This window comes from Pelophylax lessonae, assembly GCF_965119305.1.
Source record: "Pelophylax lessonae genome assembly, chromosome: 1".
Classification (NCBI taxonomy): Eukaryota; Metazoa; Chordata; class Amphibia; order Anura; family Ranidae; genus Pelophylax; species Pelophylax lessonae.
In genome coordinates this window covers 653,282,646-653,307,388 of record NC_138768.1, presented here as the reverse complement: position 1 = coordinate 653,307,388, position 24,743 = coordinate 653,282,646, and the positions used below count along the sequence as shown (strand labels likewise).

At 45.9% G+C, this 24,743-nt stretch overlaps 1 protein-coding gene across 1 annotated transcript in view; it reads left to right on the top strand.

Moving 5' to 3' along the window:
- Positions 1-474: 474 nt before the first annotated feature.
- The window catches only part of MGAT4D (MGAT4 family member D), a 327,531-nt gene continuing 303,262 nt past the window's right edge, over positions 475-24,743 (top strand). The window contains exon 1 of the mRNA XM_082243787.1: positions 475-592. Within this exon, the coding sequence (XP_082099913.1) occupies positions 502-592 (91 nt within the window). The 5' untranslated portion in view covers positions 475-501. The remainder of the gene's footprint in view (positions 593-24,743) is intronic.

Here is a 24,743-nt window from a genome sequence, read left to right as displayed (position 1 = left end):
ATATACAGAGACCAGGCATTGGGACTCCCCTCAGGATATACATAGACCCGGCTTAGGACAGTACCTGGGATATACACAGACCCGGCTTAGGACAGTACCTGGGATATACATAGACCGGCCTCAGGACCCTCTATTGGGACTCCACCTGGGATATACATAGACCCGGCTCAATACTGTACCTGGGATATACATAGACCCGCCTCAGGACCCTGTATTTGGACTCCACCCGGGATATACATAGACCCGGCTCAATACTGTACCTGTGATATACATAGACCTGGTTCAGGACCCTGTATTGGGACTCCACCTGTGATATACAGAGACCCGGCTCAAGACTGCACCTGGGATATACATAGACCTGGTTCAGGACCCTGTATTGGGACTCCACCTGTGATATACAGAAACCCGACTCAGGACTGTACCTGAGCTATACCTAGACCCAGCTCAGGACTGTGTATTGGGACTCCACTCTATAGGCATCTGGAGGAGCTGCTATGTGAGATGAGGTGCAGGAATGGCAGTCTGGTGACCATTGTGTGTTTGGCTGCTTTCTTCTCCTTGTCGTGGTACACAACATGGTACAAAGACAAAGGTAAGACTACACCTGGAGAGAGAGAGTGTACATCTACTTTGCATGCAAGGCAATGGAAGTCCATGGGAATACTGACAGTCCATGGGGGATGAGGGGAGCCCATGGAGGAAGAGGCAAGCCCATGAGGGATAAGGGGAGCCCATGGGGTAAGAGGAAAAGTCCAAGGGGAGCCCACGGGGGACAAGGGGAGCCCACGGGGGACGAGGGAAAGTATGAGGGGAGGTCATGGGGGGCGAAGGGAGTCCATGGGGGATGAAGAGAGTCCAAGAGAGGAGGGGAGCGCATTAGGGATGAGGGGAGCACACACCTCTCTGAACCCCAGACATAGGATAATTTTATGTTGAATTCCTCAAATTAGAATCCAATCCCTTTGAAGTCCATAAAGGTCAGATCTTGCCCTTACAGCGGACTTTTGCTGATAACCCTCCCCTAGTTTCACATTTGTGCAGCACGTTTCTGCACACACATGGCGGGTACAGCGGCCTACTGTACCCACGCTAAAATAAGTCCCCAAACCTTTATTTGAAATCGCAATGCACTGAATTGCATGGTGCTGCAGTACCTTGTGTTCTAGTGTGCAAAATGCTTGATGCATTTGGGTACCTTTTAGAAGTTAATGCCACCCCTGTGTGTCGGCCTAAGAGCAGTGCGTTTTGCTAGTTGGAAATTCATGCACTTTTGCGAGCGTTCTCAACCTGCAACAAGTGTGAGCTTTGGCTGAAAGTTGAAGCCCAAGTATAGATTTTATTACATAGTTGCGTTAATCCAGCATGGCGCAATGTTAGTATGGATCTGCCATGCCTGCAGGATTGCTGTGGAAGCTGAGAATCGCTGTCGTAGTCGCCACTTCTACCCTGATTGCCACTGACAACTCACACACTTGGAATGGATACCACTCACAGAACACCTTGCAGGTTTCTCAATATAGGGCAGTAATGTCACCATCTCCACCTTATCCAATCAGAGAACGCCTTGTATTTGATTAGGAAGCATGCAAGGTGTTCTGTGAATGGCGCCCTCCATGTTGCCAACCCACAGCGCAGGGCAGCTGCTCTGAATTGGACCATCTTTGTGATTTTAATTATGGATTTATTTTCTCATTTTTGTCTACAAATAGAAACAAACTGGTTATATAGGTTCCCTGGTATTATTTGGTGTCAATGATTATTAGTGCAACTTGTGATACTTTTTCTATTGTAACATGGAAAATACACAGAGCTCCTAAATACTAGGCTTGGGAGATGCCTGACTGTATGGGATAGTAGACAGGATTTCTTATACTCCAAACTTATACTAAAAATGATGACACTGCACACTTAACTGTTGAATTTAAAAAGGACGCGGCCGTTTATTATTTGTTTAACAAATACTTAAACTTGAAAACAGTTCAAAGCAGTCAAACCCGGCCACTACGGCCCAGGTTAAAACAAATAATAAATAAATCAATTATCCACACTGAGACGACCTGGTTGCCTTCCATAGGGAAGCTGCGGACCCGTTCTAATAGGAGCGAAATAGAAAAAGGGTCCGGAGCTTCTTTGGGGCGACCCGGAGGCGACCGCCATAGACTTAGGTCGCCCCCCCAAGTCGGATCGCGGCAATGTGAACGGGACCTTAAGTGCCGGTTCACACTTGTGCGATGCGGGAAGGCTGCGAATTTGCAGCCTGTTCCCGCATCGCAAACGCACATCTGGCAGTTCTCACTGTCATATGAGATACACAGGGAGTGTCAATGAAATGTTAACGACACCCCCAGTTTGATCGCATATCGCAGTGCGATCTGACAGTTCGCACAGGATCGGATCGCACAAGTGAGAACCACTGTGCGATCCGATCCTGATGCGGCTGAAAAAAAGGGTCATGTGTGAGTTTTGTGCGGGTGCAGTGCGAATTTAGCCATACAAAGTGTATGGCTGAATTCGCACTGCACATCCGACTGCATGTAATGAAGGAGCAGTGCGCTCCGATATTACATGCGATCGCCGCACACGCGGAAGTGTGAACCGGCACTAAATCAAAACACATTGTGAAACAAATTCAAGGCATTAAGCAAAGGTGACCCTACAAATAATATACTGGCCGCGACAAACAAAAGGGGAGGGAGGGAGGGGGAACAGCACGGTTTTGAGTTGATGAGGTTGTCTGAAGATTCTGTCACTTTTGAGCCACTTTAAATAGGGCTGAGGAGAGCTCTGAAGGCGGAAAGGATACAGGAAAAAAACAGGTACAGCACCTAATCTTCCTAGCTAACAAGGGAGGCTTAATTGGATAGGGGCCTATTCTAACCAACCGCAAGCTAAGGACCCTGTCTCCCCCCGGCAACAAGTTTTCTGCACACTCCAAGCCCGCCAAATTAGCTCCCTGTTGCTAAGCTTAGCACTTGTCACTCTCCCATAGATAAAATGGGGTTATTTGAACCCCCTTTTCTTTCCATTCACACTATAACAGCGTGTGAATGTGCGCAAATAGCGGCTACTGATCTGCTCACTGCCCTGTGCTGTCAATCAAAATTAGGGCAGACCTGACGGGAAACTAGTCTCTCAATTTCCATCAAGCCCCACTCATCACAGTACAAAACTCCTCGGCCATGTGCCTTTCAGTTTGAAGAACGCAGTCTGTCTCTGGTACTGACAGTTTTGGTGTGGTGTCTATGACCTCCTTTTGAGTTCCTCCTAAGTTTGTATTACAACGTGTTTATGGCAGCCCATCCATTTTCAGGGGCTATGTCGCACTTTTGTGGCTTGGTAACACATGATATACATGTTGGTAAAATGCGGTGCTAACAGAGATGTATAGTAACGAAGTAGAACTACTTAAGTACTGTACTTAAGTACCGAAATGCGGTATCTGTACTTTCCTAGAGTAGAATTTTTTTCTCCTACTTCTACTTTTACTTCACTACATTTTTTTGATGATTTCGATACTTCTACTCAAGTATTTTTTTTTTGTGCTGCATAGTTACTAGTTACTTTTAAAAAAATTACCACTGCCAGAACAGTAGATGGCAGGTTGCATAAAGCTCAAAAAAATGTGTATAATGTCATTTGTAAATCAGCGCATACGAAAATAAAGGCTGTGTATAATAAAAGCTGCTATACCAAATCTTTCCAATAAAAATAAAATATGAAACAAACAAATAAATGGTGCTACAGCGCTTAAAGTGCATCAAGAAACTACTAACAAACACAGGTTAATCATTTGAATAAATCATTTGAAATAATAAAAACAATATGATGTTCAAACTTTTGACTTATTTCTTTAATAACTACATAACACAGTACTTGTACTTCTACTTTCAGTACTTGAGTAGAAATTTTTTTTCAAAACTACTGGTACTTTTTACTTTTAGTACTTAAGTAGCAAATTTTTTGAAAAAACTACTTGCAATACTTAAGTAAAAAAAATGTTGAATACTTTAGTACTTCTACTTAAGTAACTTTTTCTGCGAGCACTTCCACTTCTACTCAAGTAATTTTTTGATCGAGCACTTGTACTTTTACTCAAGTAGAAATTTCGAGTACTTTATACAAGTCTGGGTGCTAAGCATTTTGAATGGCGCCCAGTGCCCCTGCATATGTGACGGACGTGGGTATCAGATCCCTGCCTCTTTCACTTGACACGTGACAAAGGACCGAAATATGTGATGGACGTGGGTATCGGATCCCTGCCTTTTTTCACTAACGTGACAAAGGACCGAAATATATGATGGACGTGGGTATCAGATCCCTGCCTCTTTCACTTGACACGTGACAAAGGACCGAAATATGTGATGGACGTGGGTATCGGATCCCTGCCTTTTTCACTAACATGTGACAAAGGACCGATATATGTGATGGACGTGGGTATCAGATCCCTGCCTCTTTCACTAACATGTGACAAAGGGCCGGTGTAACGTGAGAATTACCTACCCCGTGAGAAAAACCTACCCTCGTCACTTCCCGCCAGGAACAGCTGAGCAGCGCAGCAGTGCGCATGCTCAGAGCGCCGGCAACCTAATGTAAAAGCTGAGGAGCTGAGTAGTGCGCATGCGCACTAGTAGGATATTATGACTGATCCGTGGAAAAAAACTACCCACGCCGCGCTTACATTAAAACATGTCGGCTGCAATATAAGTCATCTCCGCTCCTTTCCCTGTGACTTCCCTCATCTCGGCTAGTAAATATAAAAGCGGCTGGCGGCTCCGTGATTTATGTTCTCATACACCCGCCGCCGCTTTTATATTTACTAGCCGAGATCAGGGAAGTGACAGGGACAGGAGTGGAGATGACTCGTATTGCAGCACAGCTGTTTTAATGTACACGCTGCGTTACAAACAGTGCCGTGCAACCGGAAGTGACGAGGGGTAGGTTTTTCTCACGGGTAGGTAATTCTCACGGAACACCGGCCAATCTCACACTGCACATAACAATGCCAATCTCCACTACACCCTGCACAAAGATTTTCCAGCTCGCGGGACCACATTCTAGGTACCAGCAGGCTGAGAGCGATTGTCACTGGGCTAATTAAATAATTAACCCTTTAACTGCCACAGTCTCTGTTTCTGGACCGAGCAAGAGGAAGCTCGTAATTCTAGCAATACCAATTATGATTTTTGAATAATTGCTTCTAACACGCACTGTCACCACAGACTGGTATGTTCGGATTTATTCTATACGGTAGCACTCTTTAAGAGCGAGGTTCTTTTTTGGCTTGCATTAACCACTTTTGGACCAGAAGATTTTCCCCCTTAACGAACAGGCCATTTTTGCGATTCGGCGCTGACAATTGCGCAGTCGTGCGACAATGTACCCTAATAAAATTGATGTCCTTTTTTTCCCACAAATAGAGCTTTCTTTTGGTGGTATTTGATCATCTGTTTTTAATTTTTTAATTTCTGCGCTATAAACAAAAAAAGAGCGACAATTTTGAAAAAAAAAAATATTTTTCACTTTTCTGCTATGTGACATTCCCAAAAAAAATGTTTTAAAAATCAAAATTTTTTAACATTTTAGGCCAATTTGGTTTCTGCTACATATTTTTGTACCTTGATTACTGAAGGCCCCTTTCACACTTGTGTGACCTCAAAGTTTTTTGCCGCGAAGCAGTGCCTATTAAATTTTTCTGTTTGCGCCCCCCCCCCCCCCAAAAAAAAAATTTTGAGCACCAGCTGCCACTGCTCACAACTGATTGCGGTTAATCGCCACTTAGAAGACCTGAATAACCGGGGCAGAAAGCACAATCTGAGGGTGAGAGGAGTGCCATAATCAATAAGGTCTGACCAGATCACTCCTGCACTGACATCCTTATTGAACAATTGAAATTGATGTCCTTTTTCCCCACAAATGGAGCTTTCTTTTGGTGGTATTTAGGGATGCACCGAAATGAAAATTTTGGACCGAAACCGAAAATGCAGGATGCCCTTGGCCGAAAACCGAAACCGAAAATGACTTTTTCCCCCAAATAATTTTAAAATAGATAGAACAGGGGCATACACCAAAAACAGGCACTGGTTGGTCACTAATGCAGCAGTGACGATGCATTAACCCCTCATGCTGCATAATTAATACTAATACCAATGGTAAGCTGCCTCAGCTATCACCCCCCCCCCCCCCGCATCAGCGTCAGCGTCCCTCTCCTACTCACTCAGCTTCCTCCGGTCACGGTGTCCATTATTCAAAAGTCCCGCCTCTGGCCGGCCGCCCGCCTCCCGGTGATGTCACTACTACTACGATCTGTACATGAATGAAGTGACACACCAGGCGGGAGGGCGGGCGAGCGGCCGCTAATAGCTGTCACTATGTGAGCCTTTCACTTCTCTTCAATTCCCTGTCAGCGGCACGATGACGTACATGAATTAACTGACACTCCGGGCGGGGGGCGGGGCGAGCGGCCGCTAATAGTTAGAACTATGTGATCCTTCCCGGTCAGCTCAGCGGGACTGTGTGAATGAGAACTGACCTGACACCGGGCGGGGCGAGCGGCCGCTAATAACTAGAACTATGTGAGAGCTTCACTTCCCTGTCAGAGGAGATACGTGCCTGACAGGGAAGTGAAGCTCTCACATAGTTATAGTTATTAGCGGCCGCTCGCCCCGCCCCCCCTGCCCGGTGTCAGGTCAGTTCTCATTCACACAGTCCTGCTGAGCTGACAGGGAAGGATCACATAGTTCTATCTATTAGCGGCCGCTCGCCCCACCCTCCCGCCTGGTATGTCACTTCATTAATGCACAGATCGTAGTAGGGACGTCATTGAGAGGCGGGCAGCCGGCCAGAGGCGGGACTTTTAAAACCTGCCCTGCGCTGCACCCTCCTCCTTCCTCGCGGCGGCCATATTAATTTCGGCAATGTTAACCCATTATTGGCCGAAATGGGATAGGCTCATTTTCGGCCGATAATTTCGGTGGCCGAAATTTCGGTGCATCCCTAGTGGTATTTGATCACCTCTGCACTTTTTATTTTTTGCGCTATAAACAAAAAAACAGCGACAATTTTGGAAAAAAAACAATATTTTTTACTTTCTGCTATATAGCATTCCCAAACTAAAAATCTATTTTTTTTTCATCATTGTAGGCCAATTTGTATTCTGCTACATATTTTTGGTAAAAAAAAAATCCCAATAATTGTATATTGATTGGTTTGCATAAAAGTTATTGGTTCTTCAAACTAGGGGAAAGAATTAGGTAATTTTCATTTATTTATTTTTTTACTAGTAATGTCGGCGATCTGCCATTTTTAGCGGGACTGCGACATTGCGGCGGGCAGATCGGACCCCTAACTGACATTTTTGACACCTTTTGGTGGCACCAGTGACATTACTACAGTAATCAGTACTAAAAATATACCAAGGTGACCGATATTGCCAATATTTCAGGAAAGTGCTTGTACCGAAGTGATGCCTGTAGCTAGAGGCATCACCCCGGTACCGGCGTCCATAGCCGATGGTCGGCTGTCTTGTAATGACAACCGATGCGAGTGAGAAGCCACTCGGCTGTCATTACAAGGAGCGGGCCGCCTTCCGCTGCTCGCCTGGGTCTCCCGTCCCATTGGGAGACCCGGGCAACCAGCCTGCACGGCCCCCGAAGACCCGATCAAAGCCGCATTCGGCTCTGATCGGGTCTCCATGCAAAAACCCAGAAGTGATGTCATAAGGGAATCCCCAATCAATAATGTGAGTATAATCCTATACTAACGCTACAAGGATCAATTTATACAACAAACAATGGATGGTCAAGACTTAAACTTTTTTTTTCGGATTTTAACCGTACATTTGGGGTTGGACAGCCAGTAATTCCATTTGTCTTCAAATGATCTGACATTATTGTTCATAAATGCTAGTAGTTTTTCCATCACACATTGGTGATTAAGAGTGATAATAGTGTCGCTAGGGGAGGGTGGGTTTGGAGAGTTCTATAGTCTCGTGATAGTAAGTTTTGCTGCCAGTAGAAGTTGTATAATCACTACACTGGTTTTAGTTGGTAGATCATGAATAGTCAGGTGTAAGAGGGCTAGCTCGGGGTTAGGGGAGACTGATGGCCGTTTATCTCAGACAGTATGGAAAAGATTTCAAAACGACCTTAGTGATACACAAGACCACATTATGTGATACAACGAGCCTGTCTCTCTGCATTTCTGCCAACACAGGACTGATTGAGAAGGATAGAACTTGGAGAATTTAAATGGGGTGAGGTACCAGGAGTGCATTACTTTTTGGAAAAGTTCCTAATGGTTCATGCATTTAGATGAGGTGTATGTAATGGAAAAGGCTTTTTTCCAGTAGGTATCTGGGAAAGTCTTACTCAATATCAGGAAGGGTCAAATTTGTAGGTAGGTAAAATATGCCATTGGGGGAAAGTTATAAAGAGAGGATAAGTCTTCAAAAGTATGAAATGATGTATCGTGAAACAGGTCTTTCACGAGGGTGAGGCCATTGTTTATCCATACGTTTAGGTCAATACAAGGTATGAAGTATTGGAGTACCAACAGTGGGGTAGAGAGTTTGTACCGCGTTTCTGTATTTGTGGGTGAGAGAAGGAATTCTGACCATATCTTAAAGGAGGCTTGAATAGTCGGGGTAGCAGAGGATGGGGATGGAGCTTTGTTTGGTGGCAATAAGAGACGATTCAAGGTCTCTTTGAGGTACATTAGTGGCCTCCATAATAGACCATGTTTTGTGTTTGGAGGGTTTCCATCGATGCTTGCTTTGCTCCAAAACACAGGCTTTATAGTAGGCCATTATGTTTGCCATGTTTGTTATGTCTCATCTCATCATAACATTGAGAGAACATCTAGGAGGCCTATGGTTCCATACATACTGGGTAAAATGTTTTTGGATAGAAGTAAGAAATTTGCACGGTAAGGGGATAATAAACATGCGTAACAGGTAAAGGAGTTTAGGAAGGAGCAGCAGCTTCAAAGTTCCTATTCTCCTAGCCGTGGATAATGCTTGGCTTTTTAAGTGGGACAGTAGTTGGGCTAACATGTCCAAGAAAGGCTTGAAGTTGTATCTATAAAGCTGAGATGTGTTCAGGGTTAATTGAATACCTAGGACTGGTAGGGACTACTGGGACCAACTGAACAGTTATTTTTCGGTTTGGGAAGCTTGCATGGGTGATAGGACATTAATGCCTATGATTTGGGACTTTGTGGCATTACATTTATAATAGGACACGTTACTAAATTCGTTCAACACTTTCTGTCTGTTGTAGGGATGTCAGAGGATTGGAGAGCATAAGCATAACATTGTCTGCAAAAATACTTATTTTATGTTCTATACCAGCTATATGCAGGCCTGTAATATTGCGGTTGGCCCTAATGCTTTCAGCAGGAAGTTCCATAAGTAGAATGAAAATGAGTGGTGATATGGGGCAGCCTTGTCTAGTGCCGTTAGATATTGATAAGGTTTTAGAGGTGATCCCCGAGGTAAGTACCCGAGCTGATGGTAAGGAGTAAAGGGATAAAATGGCAGTTGATAACCACCCTCCAATTCCAAATTTGTTAGGTACTAACTGGAGGTAGCCACAGTGGACCCTATGGAATGCCTTCTCCGCTTTCAGGGAGAGGAGCAGAGAAGGCACTTGCAAGGATCCCGGTCGGTAAATCAAGTTAATGAGACGTCTAGTGCCGTCGGGGGCTTGACGGGCTGCTTGGACAAAACCCACCTGGTCGGGGTGGTGAGTCGTGACAGGATTTTTGTACTGAAAGGCTACAGAGGAGGAGGCAAGATCGAAGACAGATAGCAAGTGAGGGGCAATTTTATTTCAGAGGCATTTGTGGTATTCATTGGAGAAGTCATCATCTCCTGGGGATTTGCGATTGGCTAGTTTGTTGATGACCGAGCAAATTTCTTGTGTTGAGCAGGGCTGGGATATAGAGGCTAGTTCGTCATCAGCAAGTCTAGGGAGGTTCACTTTACTTAAGAATTCCTGAATCAGCTTGGGCGAGGGTTGGGGAGTAGCCTTATCACTGCAAAGGTCATAAAGGGACTGGTAGTAGTCTGTAAAGGCATTGGCTATGTCCTTTGGATTGGTTCGAGTGCTTTGGGATAGGGGGTGGGTAAGGGCAGTCATTTTGTGTTTTTATTTGTTTTGACCTTTTAGGCCAACCAGGCTCTCGCTTTGTTACCCAAGCCATAATGGTTGTCTTTAAGAAACTTGTGCTGATTCCCATATTTGTATATGAGCTAAGCTCTCAGCTCCTGTCTATTGTGAAGAATATCTTGAGTAAGCTGAGGAGTCTGATTGGTCTTGTTTTCATGTTCTTTTAGGGTAATAGTTTTAAGCAAGTCTTCGATCTGCCTCTCCCTCTGTTTCTTAACATAGGAAGCCATTTTAATTAACACTCCCCTCTTATACACCTTATAAGTATTCCATAAAGTAAATCTGTTCACATCAGGTGTGTCGTTGTACACGAGAAAATCTTCATGTTCCTGCAAAATCTTTTGGTACAACCACTTGTTGTCCAGGAGAGGTATTTAATCTCCAGAGTGGAGGGGGGGAGTTACTGAGTTTATCGTCAAATTCAAAAATGATCGGGGCATGGTCTGACCAAGCAATTGTACCAATGTCAGTGCGCAGAAAATTTTGTAAAGACCTTTTATCAGTTAAAGAAAAAAATCAATACGAGAATATGAAGAGTGTGCAGCCAAGAGAAAGGTGAAGTCCTTCCCAGACCCATGGAGACAGCGCCAAACATCGTAAAGTTGGTGTTTTAGAAGCAGGGGGGTGATGGAGTGAGTGAGTAGGTCTTCTGGTTGGGGTGGAGGAGTCCATTTCAGGGTTCAGGATTGTGTTGAAGCCTCCACCAATAACTAAGGTGCCTTGTTTTCCTTCCAGGGCTTTAGTTAGAAGTGGGGTAAGATATTTCCGTTGTTTTGTGCTTGGGGCGTACAGATTGAATAGCGGAAAACGGTTTGGTTTAGTTCACAAATAAGGACGATGAACAGCTCTATCAATGGTTCTGACTTTTCTCCCTGCATGAATGCCTGAGGCATATTGTTCTGCATTCCAGGGGAAAATTCATCTTCCTCCTAGCTCCTCCATCTGGCTATTGGTTTGTCTTCCTGTAGCTGGGTGTACCTGTTGTGTACGGGTTGTTCCGCTGAGGCTGGGGTCGGCGCCATTTGGCCTACCTTCGTGGTGCGGTTGCCGGGTAGAAATCCGTGAGGCGCTGGGGCGGCTTATTTGATTTTCTCCTTTTTAGACATCTGTCCTTCTGATGTTCGGCAGTTGAAAGAACCGGATCAGTGCTTAGTTCGCTTCTCTCTTCGGTTGCTGGGTGGGATTAGGAGTGTGAGGCTGGAGGAGCTCTCTGTTATGCGGCCGTCTTCTCCACCGGCTGGACACGCCCCCCCTCACCTGCCTTCTTTACAGTGGAACTAAACCCCCAGTATACTCCCTTCCATCGATGTAGCAGTTGCATCTCTTGCTGCCTGCTGCCATCTTTTCTCTGATGTTGTCCTTTTGGCCTCTTGATTGGCTGATAGGGGGTAACATCATTCTACTGGACAAGCAGGCAGGTAAAGGTAAGTTTGTTTTATTGCAGAAGAGAAATGGCATGTATGTTCAATGAAGAGCTGCCTGCTAGCAGTTTTACAAAACTTGGATTTAATTCCACTTTAACTACGCACCAAGTCATCTAAGGCTCCATGTACACGGGACGCTGGAAATGGCAGTTTAGGAGCAGTTGGGCATTTTTTTCAGAAGCCCCTGAACCCATCTACATTTTATCTTATCTGTCCATGTACACCAGGTCGTTTACAGTCATTTGCAGGCAGTTGCGTTCAGGGACTTTTTTTAGAACGCAATTATTTGCGTTCGAACGTGTGTTTCCCGGCGTTTCAAACGCGTCTGAACGCGATGACCCGCGTTTAGCGTTCGCGTTTTTCCATTTTAAAGGGGAATAATTTTTTTGACCTCTAGGAACGCTTCTAAACGCAAACGCCCGCTAAACGCGGGTACAAACGCGACCGAACGGACGTTTCAAACGTCCTAAAAATTCCAGCATTCAAAGGGACTTTTAACAACGTCCCGTGTACATGGAGCCTTACTGTAAAATTCCTTCTTTGCAGGTTACTGCCGTTTTAGACCGTGTTTTTGTTTTGTACCAATGCTTTACTGTTGGTAATTTCACCAATAAATAGAAGTTACACCAAGAAAAAAAAAAAGTTCTCTACAAGTGTTACTGAAGCAGCCTAACCCAAAGCTAGTTCTGCATGCCCTAGATGCATAACTCAGAGTTTTTCTGCAGTCTGGGAAGATTGCCGATCATCTAGAAATATATTATTTACATACTGTGGTTTACAGGAAGAAGTGAATATAGAGGGAAGTTGTATAGCACAATAACTGGCAAGGCACTACAGTTTTATCCAGGGACCTTTTTAACCACTTCTGGACCGGAAGATTTTCCCCCTTAATGACCAAGTCCTATTTTGCAATTCGCGTTTGCGGTACTTTAATGGACATTTGCGTGGTCGTGCGACGCTGTACCCCCCAAAAAAAACCTGTTGTCTTTCTTTCCCCACAAATAGAGCTTCCTTTTGGTGGTATTTGATCATCTGCAATTTTTATTTTTTTGAGCTATAAACAAAAAAAGAGTGAGAAGTTTGAAAAAAAAAAAAAATAATATTTTTTACTTCTATAACATTCCCAAAAAAAAAGAATAAAAAAAATCTAATTGTGTCATCATTTTAGGCCAATTTATGTTCTGCTATATATTTTTAGTAAAAAAAAAAAATCCCAATAAGTGTATTTTGATTGGTTTACGCAAAAGTTATCGCGTCTACAAACTAAGGGAAAGATTTGTCATTTTTATTTATTTATTTATTTTTTTTACTATTATTGGCGGAAATCAGTGATTTTTAGCGGGATTGCGGCGGACAGATCGGACCCCTAACTGACATTTTTAACACTTTTGGGGGGACCAGTGACATTACTACAGTAATCAGTGCTAAAATATGTACTTTTTATGTAATATTGACACTGGCAAGGAAGGGGTTAACCCAGGGGCGATCAAAGGGTTAAATGTAAACCTAGGGGGTGTTTTCTAATTGTGGGGGATGGGCTTGTAAAATCAACAGAGACCTGTGTTCCTAAATAGGAGGAACACAGGAGCTATGTTGATAGCTGAGAGAACAATGGTCTGCTGTGTTTACAACAGCAGACCGCCATTCTCTCTTCACGGGAGTGATCGTGGGTGCCCAGGGGCAATCGCGGCCACTGACCCAGTCGAACGGCTTCTCTGCTGGCTCCCCCCAGGATCGCTCTCGCAAATCGCCGTACGGCTGCTTTTCGGCAAGTGGTTACAACTTCTCTTTATTATAGCAAAAGGAAACGATAACCTGAATCATCCGCAAATGCCCCCCCCCCTTTTTTTTTTTCTTTTACCCTAATGCATGAAATGCATCAAGCTAAAAATGACCCAGCTTTTACCACCACTTTAACCTTCAGCATTTACAGAGCACAATTCCTGAAATCAAGAAGTTAAAACGGCATTAAGACCACATGCATGCGTTTTACACTTCTTTAAATGCGTTGTACAGGTGCTTGTTTTTTTTTTTTTTTTTTGGAATCTACTTTAAGCATCGTACACTGTAATAAACATGTAGACTTGCACGTGTCTGCTAAGATCTGTTGAAGCTCTCCCAGTGTGGACAGAGACTGGCACCAATCTACTTCCATTATCCATATCAGTCCTTTTTAAAGATTGTCCTTGTGCTGCCCATGCTTAGGATCATAGAGAATTGGATGACTTTGGAAAATACTTATCAGTCTGTCTATGTTGGTCTTCTTGCAAGCCAGGATAATGTGGCAGCAAGGGCTGTATGACTCAGAGAAAGCAAACTTTATGAATCTGAAAGTTTTGCGTTGCATTATTGTGCGCTTGTGCTAAACAAAAGTAGTGCCTGCTGTACTTTTTTCAGTGCAGCACAGGAGCAATGTAAAGCGATGCACTGGTGTTAACAGCGCTTATAGGGATCCCTTCTTTTTTCATGTTTGGTGGGAATGCTTTTGCAAGCACATCTAGTATGAAACAAGCCCCAAGTGCTGTTCCCACCAGAGCATTGTTATAGAGGGGGAGATTGAGGCCTGTCTCTGCACACTGGCAGAGCTTCAGCAGACATGTTCAAGTGAGTCAACCCCTTCATTACTATATACAATGCTTTAAATAAATTATATTCCAAAAAAAAAGCGCAAGCGAATATAAAATTCACATCAACGCAGTACAATTCGTTAAAATATATACCTTCATAATGGAAGGTGCGTTTTTGCTGTGCTTTTGAAAAACAGCACCAAAGATGCAGCTTGCAGGAATTTTCAAAGCGCAGTGCACCTGCAATGTGAAGTTGCATAGGATTTAATGGGGAATCATTTTCATGAGCTTTTGTCACCCCAGAAAAGCACGCAAAATTGCACCAGTTTAAAAGGGTCTGTGTTTTAGTTTTATTTTTTTGGCTTTTTACCTTTGTTTTCACCTGGTAATCCGATCAGTAACGCACTTCTTGTCTTAGGATGTCTCCATTCCACCGGAGGAGTAATGGAGCCACCTTTGCACAGCAGCATTGTCCATCTGAAGAGAGTGTAGTGTTGGCAGTGGCGTAGCGTAGGTTGTCAGCGCCCGGGGCAAGGCAAGTAATTTGCGCCCCCACCTGTGGAAGTCCCGCCCCGAGGGACTTAACGCATGCGGAGGGAGGGAGGAGAGTCGGACTTCACCCGCAGTCAATAAGGAAGCGGAACAATTGCGGAACAATTGCATTTTATTTTATGCAGGAATATGTCTTTTACCAAGTAAGTGGCTTTTATCTATTACAATAAATGTGAAAGTTCATACAGTATCACACTATGGTCTGTCCCTTCTTATTCCATTTGGGGGATTGGAGATGACCACAGTGTGCAGTGAAGAGAGGTGCTTTGAGTCCATACCTTCTTCCCAGTGACGGTTTATATCCCTGGAGGTTGCCTGATGGATTTATATGCTCATAGATACACTCCTCAGGTGAGAGGCTGGTACATCTGGTGGAGGATCACAGCACTGTGTGGGCACAATTACTCAAGGTGTCATCAGGATTTTGCACTAAGCCCTTATCAAGCACAAGCTATACTGCATGGACTAGATTTTATATGCACCCAGACCTGCCCTGCTGCCTGATCCAAGGCCGAGCTCAGCAGTGCACCAATTGGCTGCTTCCAAATGGCAACAAGTGGATTTTCTCCTCTCTGTGGATGGGTGCCAACACAGCCACTGATTGAGCGGCTTTTTTCCAACATGTCTGTTCAACAGAAGTCCATTCTTAGATTGACTTCTATTGAGCGGCAATGGGGACACATGGAACACACACACACACAGTATACATACAGTATACACATACACACACAGTATACATACAGTAGGCACACACACACAGTATGCACACACATACAGTATACATACAGTATGCGCACACACTATACATACAGTATACACATACACACACAGTATACATACAGTATGCACACACACACTATGCACACACACAGTATACATACAGTATACATACACACTATACATACAGTATGCGCGCACACACAGTATACATACAGTATGTACATACATACACAGTATACATACAGTATGCGCGCACACACAGTATGCATACAGTATGTGCACAGACTGTATACATACAGTATGCACATACATACACACACACACTATACATACAGCATGCGCGCGCACACACACACACAGTATACATACAGTATGCGCACACACACAGTATACATATAGTATGCACATACACAGTATACATACAGTATGCACATACATACACACACACACTATACATACAGCATGCGCGCGCACACACACACAGTATACATACAGTATGCGCACACACACAGTATACATACAGTATGCGGACACACACACAGTATACATACAGTATACACACGCACACACACAATATACATACAGAATGCACATACACACACACTATACATACAGTAAGGGGACACACACACAGTATACATACAGTATTCACACACACACACACAGTATGTACACACACACACACACATTATACATACAGTATGCACACACACAGTATGCACACACACACACACACACAGTATGCACACACACACAGTATACATACAGTATGCGCGCGCACACACACACTATACATACAGAATGCACATACACACACACTATACACACAGTATTCACACACACACACACACACAGTATGTATACATACAGTATACACACGCACACACATAGTATACATACAGTATGCACACACACACACACACACACACAGTATACATACAGTATGCACACACACACAGTATGCACACACACACACAGTATACATACAGTATGCACACACACACACACAGTATGCACACACACACACACACATACACACACACAGTATACATACAGTATACACACACACACACACAGTTGCACACACACACAGTATACATACAGTATACACACACACACACACACAGTATGCACACACACACACACACAGTATACATACAGTATACACACACACAGTATGCACACACACACACACAGTATACACACACACAGTATACATACAGTATGCACACACCCACACCCACACAGTATACATACAGTATACACACACACACACACACACACACACAGTATACATACATTATGCACACACACAGTATACATACAGTATACACACGCGCACAGACACACAGTATATATAAAGTATACACATACACTATACACACAGTATATATACAGTATACACATACACTATACACAGAGTATATATAGTATACACATACACTATACACAGAGTATATATACAGTATACACATACACTATACACAGAGTATATATACCGTATACACATACACTATACTCACAGTATACACAAAGTATACACACAGTATATATAAAGTACACACACACCTTCTAAATATCAGCCTGATTGAACACACTGCTGCTGCCCCCATTTCCTGGCATGCTGGTACTTGTAGTGCTCCAGCAGCTCACAGACATTGGATATGGTAATGCAGAAGAGGAGGGGGTGGGCAGGTAATGAGTAGGGAGATGTGTAGCAGAGATTGGGGGAGAAGTTTAGGGCATGTCCTTCCTCCAGAAGCAGTGCACTGCTACTCACATATGAAATCTTACTAACAGCCTCAGAAAAACAGGAGGAGCCCTGCAAGAGGAAACACAGCCTCTCCCCTTCCCCTTCCTCAGCAGGGTAAGCACAAGAATATATTTGGTTTATCTTCCCCAGCTCACCTTCTTCTACAAGGCTGCAGCCCGTCCTCTGCTCTCTTCTCCAGCTGTCCGCATCTCCTGCTCTGATATCAAACAAGGCGCGCTGGGGAAGGGGGCGTGTACACTGTGATCCCATAGGCTGAGGAGGCAGTGGAGAGGCGGAGCAGCTATATCCTCTGAATCTTTGCAGTGAAAGGATGTCGGTAACTGACATTTCAGGGACAGCACAGCCGCCCTGACTGCGCCCCTCTGAATATTGCGCCCGGGGCGGCCCGCACCTGCAGCACCCCCCACGCTACGCCACTGAGTGTTGGGCCCCTTTCACACATGCGGACCATTCAGATCCACCTGTCAGTTTTTCAGGCGGATCTGAACGGATGGCCCATGGATCTCTATGGGGCAGCGGATGTCAGCGGAGACATTTTCGCTGACATCCGATCCCATCCTGTCCGTCAAATCCGTACGGATGGAAACCCTATTTTCCATCTGTCTGGTGGATCGGATGAGAACGGACAGGCGGTCTGTTCTCATCCGATTCCCCCATAGGGGACAGCGGGGATCTGACACCTCCGTCTCTGCACACAGAGCGGCGGATCGATTCCCCGCTGAGCAGAAAGGCTCCGTCGACAGACGGAGCCGTGTGAAAGGGGCCTTAGATGTACTAGCAGAGTTGGGGGGACTTGACTAACAAATTAAAGCCAGTCTCCTGCACTCTTTACAGCAGTTACAGTAAAAGTGTGTGTGTTTTTTTTATTTTTTTATTTTGGTCTTTGTTCCTTTTTTTGATAAAGATTTTATGCGAATTAATAAAAGCTGACCATTGTAAGCACCCTAGGTAATGTAAAATGGTTTTCATTAGGGATGCACCGAAATGATATTCTTGGCCGAAGCCGAATAATAATGAAATGCTTGGCCGAAGGCCGAATACCGAACGCGGTGTTTCGCATTTTTTCCATCTATTTTGCCAATTTTTTCACCATTACAATAATTAAATGGTAAAAATTAGCTTTTTAGTAAAAGTCTTGTACTCTGCATGATGTTCGGGGTGTCTTGATTTTAAGTGATAAATTAAACTTGAAGTGCTGTACGTTTTTGCAGATGCACCCCCTCTGGACAATGCAGCAGAACAATGTCTGCAAACGGCCGTTTTTGCCTCTTTCTCTGACACTTTAAAGTGCTTCCACACTGCTGACATGTTTGCTGCATAAAGCGCGCGCCTCTCACTCTACGCGGGTTATTTGATTGCGTCAGTGCCCTGATTACATTGCTGTGTCCCCGGCGGCTGTCGGCTCCCCCTCCTTCCTCACACTGCAGTGTCTGTGTGAGGAAGGAGCGCCGGCGATGAAAGATGATCTCATATGTTTACATATGAGATCATCTCTCATTGGACGGCTTGATCACGTGGTGAATGGCCGCTGTGATTGGCCATTCACCACGATCTGTGATCGGCCGTGTCCAAGGGACACGGCCGACACAGATTCTCCCCGATGCGCGCTCGCGGGAGCGCGCGGGAGCGCGCGGGTAGAGTCTTTCTGGGAGGCCGTTTAAAAACGGCCTCCCGAAAATTCAAGTCCACGCTGCAGCCGTATATAGGCTGTAGCGCGGATGGGAGGGAGTTAAAAACTTAATTGTTCGGCAAAATTTATTCGGCCTATTTACTTATTAATAATTAATTAATAATTTCGGTTGCCGAACATTCGGTGCATCGCTAGTTTTCATCAACCCTTTAACAGTCACTGATGGATAGATTGTTTAGGGAAGTTGAAAAAAACACACTGATTGGATCACTGTCTCCAAATGATGGCCCGAGTGACAGTCCTATCTGGACTTCGGCTGCACCACTTAGCAGCATGTGTGGACTCTTCTCCTCCCGCCGATCAGTGTGTGCTGGTTTTCAACTTCCTTGAGAGGAGCTCCAGGCACCTTTTTTAAAAAAAAAAATAAAAATTAGCAGCTAAAAAAGTGTAGCTTGGTAGTTGCAGTCTTTTGGGACCTGTCAGTGTCAGAGAAAACTGCAGGGGGAGGGAGGAGAACTTCCATTGCCAAGCCCCCTTGCTCCTCAAAAGTGCCAATTGTGCAAGAGGTGCAGGGGACGAGTCCTTAAAGCGTAACCTCCCCTTTTTGTGTGGAGTTCCACTTTAAATATTGTAGAGGGTGAGAGGAATGGCAGCATGGACTCCTGTATGTACTCGCCTGCCACCCACGCTGTTAAATTCACAGCAGGAAAGAGACTGGGAGGGTAGACTTTTCTCTTCTGTATGAACTCGCCTGCCACTGCTGCAGAAGAGGAGTCCACCCTGCCATTCCTCCTGCCTTCTGCAATGCTTTAAGGAATTACTGTGAAGGGGGGAGATTATGGGAGGGGGCTGTTAACTAAGAGGGGTAAACAGTGATATGGGGGGCGTTAACTGAGAGGGGTAAACAGTGATATGGGGGGAGGTGTTAACTGAGAGGTATAAACGGTGATATGGTGGGGGGGGGGGGGTGTTAACTGAGAGGGGTAAACAGTGATATGGGGGAGGGGGGTGTTAACTGAGAGGGGTAAACAGTGATATGGGGGAGGGGGCTGTTAACTGAGAGGGGTAAACGGTGATATGGGGGGGTTGTTAACTCAGAGGGGTAAACAGTGATATGGGGGGTTGTTGACTGAGAGGGGTAAAGAGTGATCTGGGGGGCTGTGAACTCAGAGGGGTGAGCTGTGATGTGGGGGGGGGGGGTTGTAATGTGAAAGGGAGTAACTGTGAAATGGGGGGGCTGTAATGTTAGGCTGGAGCTGTTATGTGAGAGGGGGCAGCTGTGATGTAAGCAGGGCTGTAATGTGAGGGAGAGGGCTCTGATGATAAAAGGGGGTTGTGATGTAAAAAAAGGGGCTGTGATGTGAAGGGCCTGAGTTATAGAAGGAAAACGAGATTTGGACCTCTGCAGAAAGAAAATGTTACCAACTGGACTTCCATGAATTTTAATTCACTGCCCTTTGCCTTGGCTAGGGCATCATTTGTTGCAAAGACAGCTGCATAGGCGGCATCTCATTCTCTGTTGTGTCTCTGGGTCAGAAAACATGGGAGACAGACATTAGTCGAAACCCAACAGAGGCTCAAATCTATTACCTCCTTGTCTAAAGCTTAAAAGGGTTCTGGATGTATTTTCACTTTATTGTAGATTTTTTTTCTTGTATCATAAGTCGTTTTAAATAGAATTCCACCAAAAAAAAAGACCTTTCTCCTGTTAATAGAATGATGGTGACACTTCCTCTGTAGACTTCAGAAACACTCTCAGTCTTTTGCAAGCTACCTTGTGACACATCGTGCATAGTTTCCTGTGTAAGCTGAATGAAATGCAGAAGTCAAAGGGAGCAGGAAAGCAACAGTTTGCAGCTTAAAAACATTACTGTAAGTAATCTTGATTTATATTGCATCATCTCCCTTGGTGCAGTATGATGTAATAGATACAACAAAGAAGGGTAGTACAGTACTGAAAGGGAAACTACACTTTTGTGGAAACAAAAATAAAGCAAATAAAAACAAAAAAAATGTATATAGTACAATTGCTACATACTTATGCCGAATAATGACAGCTGCTGCAACATTTCCAACAGCTGGCAAGTATTTGATTCTTGCAGGCAGCACACACAACTGCCATGTGGATGTATCCTTGTGTCTTAAAGTGGAGTTCCGGCCTTGGGGGTGAAATTTAGATAAAAATACCCCCGGGACAGTCAGGGCTAGTACATTCCACAATGGATGGCCTCTGAACCGTCCCGGGTTGCACTTACCTGTAAGAAGAAATAATTACCTTGAAAAGTTCTTCTCCAGCGCTGCAATCTCAGGTGTGGGCAGCTGAAGCCAGCGCTTCCTCTTCTGCGGCCTCTTCGGTGATGTCTTAGTCCCACAATGCACTGGCCCTGCTTGTCACTTCCGGTGCAGGCGCGGCATCCCTGCACAGCTTCTGGGCATGCCAGGGAATGCCGCGCCTGCACCGGAAGTGACGAGCGGGGCCGGTGCAGGTGCATTGACTCCTGGGAGCCATGACGTTCAGCTCCCAGGAATCATCGCAAGCCAGGAGTGACGACGCGGGCCGCAGCCGCAGGGGGAGAAAGTGGAAGGAAGGTGAGTATATTTTCTTCTATAACAAGTTAAGTGACCAAAAAAAAAAAAAATTGGGAGCATCCATTTCTTTTTCAGGTGGCCCTCAGCAAGCGGATGGCCCAAAATCTATTTTTCTCTTACGTCCTCCGACAGTCGCCGCCCCTCCATATTCGTCACTATGGGGTTATTGACCTTTGCTCCGTAGGAGTAGCTAGGCAACAGAATATGTCAATATTAAAGCTTTTAGCATATCCCACCCCCAGGGGGTGGTCCCCTCAGTCAATACCCTCCTGCTTCCTGTATCCATACCTCAGTTTCATTGTCTAGCTTTCAGGAGTTAGCTGGCTGTTTCTGTGCTGGGGCATTTTGTCTCAGCCTTTATCTTCCTTTTGATTTTATTTGAGTTTTTTTCTCTCTCTCTTTACTTAGCTGTTACTTTTGTCAGCATTAGTTAGTTCTTCTGATGAAGAGGATCGTGCGGGCTGGGTCTCGGGCTGGCCCCCCTGGTCGCAGGTTGTGGGCCAGTGGCTTCCCAGCTTGCCATCGAGCGTTCAGTCAGGTATTTTTCCTGGCATATGTGAACGACCCATCCCTGTTCGCTGCAGGGATGCTGTGGTGAGGTGGCTACCTCACTGGACGCCATGCGGTTTCGCACCGCAGTTCTACTGCGTCCTGTCTGCGACTCTCCCTGTCCCATGTGCAGTGGCTTGATCGCTTGTGCGGGTTCCCCACGCCATTCAGAAGGTAAGTGTACTCTGTGTGGGGACCTGTCTGTTTAGTGGGTGTCAGTCTGGGACTGTGTAACCCTGCTTCTGTACACACTATTGGGCTCCCTATCTGTTTTGGCTGCATTCTGTGGGCTGCAAGGAGGGGGGCCATGCTGCACTGTTTCTGTGTTCAGACTGTGTGCTTTTATTACTGTGTGACAGGCTGTATGCTGCGGGGCATGATTTGATCGTGTTTGTGCATACATGCGGCGGCCGCTGCTGCGGTCCGCCATTTTTTATTATACTGCAGGCGTGTGATGGTGTTTTACTATGTGGGGGAGCGGCGTTTTTGGCGCCAAGCGCCGCCATTTTGGCGGCGATCGCTCCGGCCTCATGTTAGCACTGCAGGATCTCTGCCTTTACTTCCTCCTCCGGCGGCCATTTTTTTGTAGCCTTCCATAGGCTTTATAGGAGCGGCCTTTATTGCATCACTTCCTTTTCCCTGGGCACACCGATCGATGCAGCAGTGATCTCTCCAGGTTTTTACCCTCTTTAATCCTGTATTCCTTTCCGGAGTTTGTACTTTTCCCTGTGGGGGTCGGCTTGTGCTGGTGTGTGTGTGTGCGGTGGGCTGCGCTCGCCGCGCTGTTAAAGGGGCAGTTACCCCTTTTTTCTCCTGCAAACTTTTGGGGGCATGGATTCTCAGGAAAGCAAATTTCCTCCCACTTTGCTGGGAGGCCAAGGGGCTGCTGCTGTTTCCCCTGAGGGGGGCGATTTGGCCACCATTGTGGCTAACCTGGCTGCTCAGGTGCAGATGCTTGTGGCTGCTCAATCCACAAAACGGCCCAGAGTTTCAATCTCCTCTGATTCAGAGGGTGAAGGTGATGGGGCTGCTATGGGTGGGGTCCCCTTATCGGGGTCCCGTTCGTCCCTGGACTTTGCAGGGTCGGAAGGGGAGGCAGAGGTTGAAGGGGTTGATGATTCCCCCCCTGGCTCGTCTGAAGAGCTTGCAATCATGGATGAATTGGTTGCTTCTATCAAACAAATGCTGCATTTGCAGGATGAACCGTGTCCGCCTGCCATCCTGGCTTCTTATGGGATGCAGCGGAGACGCAAAACGTCGCAGGTTTTCCCTTGCACTGAGGATTTTCAGCGCGCTGTTAGTGAACAATGGCGCAATCTAAAAAAGCCTTTTGCTGTGCCCCGTAGGTTCAAGCTGCGTTATCCTTTCACACCCGCCACTGATGAACGTTGGTGTGTGCCACCTCCGGTGGATCACGCGGTGGCGGTTTTGAATAAATCTAGTGCGATTCCGGCGGAAGATACCCCGGTGTTCCGGGACCCCACGGACAGGAGACTGGAGTCTCTTGCCCGCCATACTTACTCGGTTACCGGTTCCATGCTAAAAGCTATTTTTGCTTCCCTTATGGCAGCTCAGGCTGTCGCGGATTGGACGCAGGTGCTCAGGCGCGTCCTGGTGGCTGATTCTGCCCCGCCGACAACGTTGGCTATGGTGGATCAGATTCATCAGGGTGTCATGTATTTGTGTGATGCAGAATTAGATGTGATTCCTTTGGCTGCACGTGTGCACAGCGTGGCGGTGTTGACACGCCGTTTGATTTGGCTGAAATGTTGGTCTGTGGACCAATCTTCTCGCAAAACTTTATCAAATTTGCCCTATACGGGATCTCGCCTTTTTGGCGACTCACTGGATTCGCTGATAAAGGGGATCTCTGGGGGTAAGAGCACGCTCTTGCCCCAATCTCGCAAGGCTAAGGGTGCTCAAGGTAAGAAGCATGCTTCGTTTAGGCCCTCTCAGGGGTCCTTTTGCGCCTTTCGGTCGCACTATAAGGGCAAGCCCTACAAAGGTCAAGGCTCCCAAAAGAAGCCGTGGACAGGTAAGCAGAAGTCCGGCCAGTCCGGGTCCGCTGCCCATAACAAAGCGGCCTGAAGGGGCGCCCTCACCCAGTTCTGGGGTGGGGGGACGTTTGCTTGGTTTTTTTCAACCCTGGCTGGCCCGCGTTCGGGACAGGTGGGTTCAGGAGATCGTTCGGTCCGGGTACAAGATCGAGTTCCTATCTCGGCCGGCGAACAGGTTTTTCTCTTACGTCCTCCGACAGTCGCCGCCATCTTCATATTCGTCACAATGGGGTATTAGACTTTGCTCCGTAGGAGTAGCTAGGCAACAGAATATGTCAATATTAAAGCTTTTAACATATCCCCACCCCAGGGGGTGGTCCCCTCAGTCTATACCCTCCTGCTTCCGGTTTCCTGCTCCAGTTTCAATGTCTAGCTTGTCAGGAGTAGCTGGATCTCTCTATGCTGGGGCATTTTGTCTCAGCCTTTATCCTCTTTTTTGATTTTTTTTCTCTCTCTTTACTTAGCTGTTCTTTTTGTCAGCATTAGTTAGTTCTTCTGATGAAGAGGATTCGTGCGGGCTGGGTCTCGGGCTGATCCCCCTGGTCGCAGGTCGTGGGTCAGTGGCTTCCCAGCCTGCCATCGAGCGTTCAGCCAGGTAACGCTCCTGGCACAGTGAACGACCCATGCCTGTTCGGTGCAGGGATGATTGGTGAGGTGGCTACCTCACTGGGCGCTGTGCGGTTTCTTAACCCCGATTTTTTTGCGTCCTGGATGC